Source organism: Arachis stenosperma, chromosome 9 (genome assembly GCF_014773155.1).
Source record: "Arachis stenosperma cultivar V10309 chromosome 9, arast.V10309.gnm1.PFL2, whole genome shotgun sequence".
Lineage (NCBI taxonomy): Eukaryota > Viridiplantae > Streptophyta > Magnoliopsida > Fabales > Fabaceae > Arachis > Arachis stenosperma.
In genome coordinates, this window is record NC_080385.1 from 44,502,639 (window position 1) to 44,506,449 (window position 3,811).

The 3,811-nt window shown below is 39.9% G+C and overlaps 1 protein-coding gene across 1 annotated transcript; it reads left to right on the plus strand.

Annotated features, from left to right (window-relative positions):
- Window positions 1-3,016: 3,016 nt before the first annotated feature.
- LOC130949465 (uncharacterized) lies at window positions 3,017-3,466 on the plus strand. The gene has a single exon (XM_057878177.1). It carries the CDS (start codon window positions 3,017-3,019, stop codon window positions 3,464-3,466), a length of 450 nt encoding a protein of 149 aa, XP_057734160.1.
- Window positions 3,467-3,811: the final 345 nt, after the last annotated feature.

The following is a 3,811-nucleotide window of genomic DNA, read 5'->3' on the forward strand; positions in this document are numbered from 1 at the left end:
CCTCAATTTCAGCCAGAAAATACCTGAAATTACAGAAAAATACACACACTCATAGTAAAGTCCAGAAATATGATTTTTGCTTAAAAACTAATAAAATTCTATTAAAAACTAATTAAAACATACTAAAATCTACATGAAATTACCCCCAAAAAGCGTATAAAATATCCGCTCATCAGCTATGAATGTCAAGATGAACACCAAGAACACTTTGAAGATCATGATGAACATCAAGAACATAATTTTGAAAAAATTTTTGATGCAAAGAAAACATGCAAGACACCAAACTTAGAAATCTTTAATGCATGGACTCTAACAAACAAAAAATGCATATGAAAAACAACAAACAACACAAAACAAGAAAACATCAAGATCAAACAAGAAGACTTGTCAAGAACAACTTGAAGATCATGAAGAACACTATGAATGCATGAGATTTTCGAAAAAATAATGCATAAATTTTAAAAACATGCAATTGACACCAAACTTAAAAATTGACTCAAGACTCAAACACGAAACACAAAATATTTTTATTTTTATGATTTTATGATTTTTTTGGATTTTTTTATAATATTTTTCGAAAATATAGTTTGGAAAAACGAAAAATAAAAGAAAAAATTTTGAAAAAGTTTTTGAAAAGAAAATTACCTAATCTGAGCAACAAGATGAACCGTCAGTTGTCCATACTCGAACAATCCCCGGCAACGGCGCCAAAAACTTGGTGGATGAAATTGTTATTCATATGTTATTCCATTTTGCAAAATTCATTGCTTTTCATTCCCTGGCAATGGCGCCAAAAACATGATGCCAATACCATGGTTCACAACTTCGTTCAACTTAACCAGCAAGTGTACTGGGTCATCCAAGTAATACCTTACGTGAGTAAGGGTCGATCCCACAGAGATTGTTGGTATGAAGCAAGCTATGGTCACCTTGTAAATCTCAGTTAGGCAGATTAAATTGGGTTATGGATTTTTGAATATTAATAATAAAAAGAAAATAAAAGGGATAGAAATACTTATGTAAATTAATAGTGGGAATTTCAGATAAGTGTATGGAGATGCTGTGCTCCTCTTGAATCTCTACTTTCTCATTGCTTTCATCCAATCCTTCTTACTCCTTTCCATGGCAAGCTGTATGTAGGGCATCACCGTTGTCAATGGCTACATCCCATCCTCTCAGTGAAAATGGTCCTATGCTCTGTCACGGCACAGCTAATCATCTGTCGGTTCTCAATCAGGTTGGAATAGAATCCCTTGATTCTTTTGCGTTTGTCATCACGCCCAGCCTTCAGGAGTTTGAAGCTCGTCACAGTCATTCAATCCCAGAATCCTACTCGGAATACCATAGACAAGGTTTAGACTTTCCGGATCCTCATCAATGCCGCCATCTATCTAACTTATACCACGAAGATTCTGTTGGGGAATCTAAGAGATATGTGCCCGGCCTAAAGTAGAACGGAAGTGGTTGTCAATCACGGACGTTCATAGGTGAGAATGATGATGAGTGTCACGGATCATCACATTCATCAAAGTTAAGTGTAACGTATATCTTGGAATAAGAATAAAAGAGAATTGAATAGAAAGTAATAGTAATTATATTGAAACTTGAGGTACAGCAGAGCTCCACACCCTTAATCTATGGTGTGCAGAAACTCCACCGTTGAAAATACATAAGTGAAAGGTTCAGGCATGGCCGAATGGCCAGCCCCCTAAAACGTGATCACAGGATTCAAAATACAATCCAGGATCCAGGATAGCATGATAATATGATAGTAAAAAGTTCTATTTATAATAAACTAGCTCCTAGGGTTTAAATGAGTAAGTAATTGATGCATAAATCCACTTCCGGGGCCCACTTGGTGTATGCTTGGGCTGAGCTTGATCTATCCACGAGCTGAGGCTTTTCTTGGAGTTGAACTCCAAGTTATAACGTGTTTTGGGCGTTCAACTCCGGATCATGACGTTTTTCTGGCGTTTAACTCCAGACAGCAGCATGTACTTGGCGTTCAACGCCAAGTTACGTCGTCAATTTCCGAATAAAGTATAAACTATTATATATTGCTGGAAAGCTCTGGATGTTTACTTGCCAACGCCATTGAGAGCGCGCCATTTGGAGTTCTATAGCTCCAGAAAATCTATTTTGAGTGCAGGGAGGTCAGATTCCAACAGCATCAGCAGTCCTTTTTGTCAGCCTTTTTCAGAGTTTTGCTCAAGTCCCTCAATTTCAGCCAGAAATTACCTGAAATCACAGAAAAACACACAAACTCATAGTAAAGTCCAGAAATGTGAATTTAACATAAAAACTAATGAAAACATCCCTAAAAGTAGCTTGAACTTACTAAAAACTACCTAAAAACAATGCCAAAAAGCGTATAAATTATCCGCTCATCAGAGCTCCAGGGGACTTTGAGCAATGGAAACGTATCAAGTACGAAGGAGGACTCCGAAGTGATATCTATAGTTTAGTAAGGCCTATGGAGATCAGGACTTTCTCCGAGTTGGTTAACAAAAGTAGAGTTGCCGGAGAGTGTGTGAAGAAGGCAGCTGCAGAAAGAGGAAGCCAGAGGGGATCAGTCCAACTGAACCGAAGGAAGAGTTTTACTCCTAGAGGTCTACCTTTCAAACGGGAAGGTTTTGCACCACAGAGGACTCAGGGTCAAAACAGCTTCAGAAGGCCCAACAACAATAACAACAATGCTTCGAGGAGAAGATTTGGGAAGCAACCTTTGAATGAGCAGGCTTGCACTAGATGTGGGAGTCACCATCCTGGTGTTCCGTGTAAGGCCGGTTGGGGTTTATGCTACTCATGTGGGAAGCCGGGGCATAAAGCCTCCAACTGTCCAGAGAAGCAGAGACAGGGTACAGGGAGAGCACAGCAGCCTGGAAGAGTGTTCACCACTTCAGCTATAGGGGCTGAGGGGTCCGAGACACTCATCTGAGGTAAATGTGAAATAGCGGGTCAAGTTTTAAATGCCTTGTTTGATTCTTGAGCATCACATTCATTCATTGCATTTGAGATGGCTAGTGAGTTAGAGTTGAAGATCGTAACGTTAGGTTATGACCAGAAGGTGTATAATGTCACCCATGAAGCCATGATAACTAGGCTTGGATGTCCACAAGTTTCCTTTAGGGTCAAGTATCGTGACTTTGTACACAATTTAGTCTGTTTGCCGATGGTAGGTCTTGACCTTATCTTGGGGTTGGACTGGTTGTCCAAGAACCACGTTCTGCTCGACTGTTCCGTGAAATCAGTGTACTTCATGTCGGAAGACACGGAAGGGCCGGTTGTGGTAAATAGCTACTACTTGAATTCCATGATAGTGAATTGTTCGGGGGCTGAATGTCAAGGTATTCTATTGTTAACCGCGGGTGTGTCGGGTGATGATCAAAACTTAGAACAGATTCTGGTTGTATATGACTTTCCTGAAGTGCTTCCTGATGACATTGAGGAATTTCTGCCACATTGAGAGGTTGAATTTGTGATTAAATTGGTACTGGGAACAGGGCCAATCTCGATTGCTCCCTATAGGATGTCACCGCTAGAGATGACCGATCTAAAATCTCAACAAGAGGATCTTCTGGGTAAGAATTTTATCTGACCGAGTGTTTCTCCGTTGGGAGCACCAGTGTTATTGGTGAAGAAGAAAGACGGGAGCATGCGGCTTTGTGTGGATTATAGACAACTGAACAAGGTCACCATAAAGAATAAATATCCACTGCCAAGGATTGACGACCTCATGGATCAGTTACAAGGAGCCAGGATTTTCTCCAAGATTGATTTGCGATCCGGTTATCACCAAATAAGGGTAAGA

Coding starts and splice junctions, on each gene's coding strand:
- LOC130949465 (XM_057878177.1), top strand. CDS start 3,017: ATGGCTAGTGAGTTAGAGTTGAAGATCGTAACGTTAGGTTATGACCAG.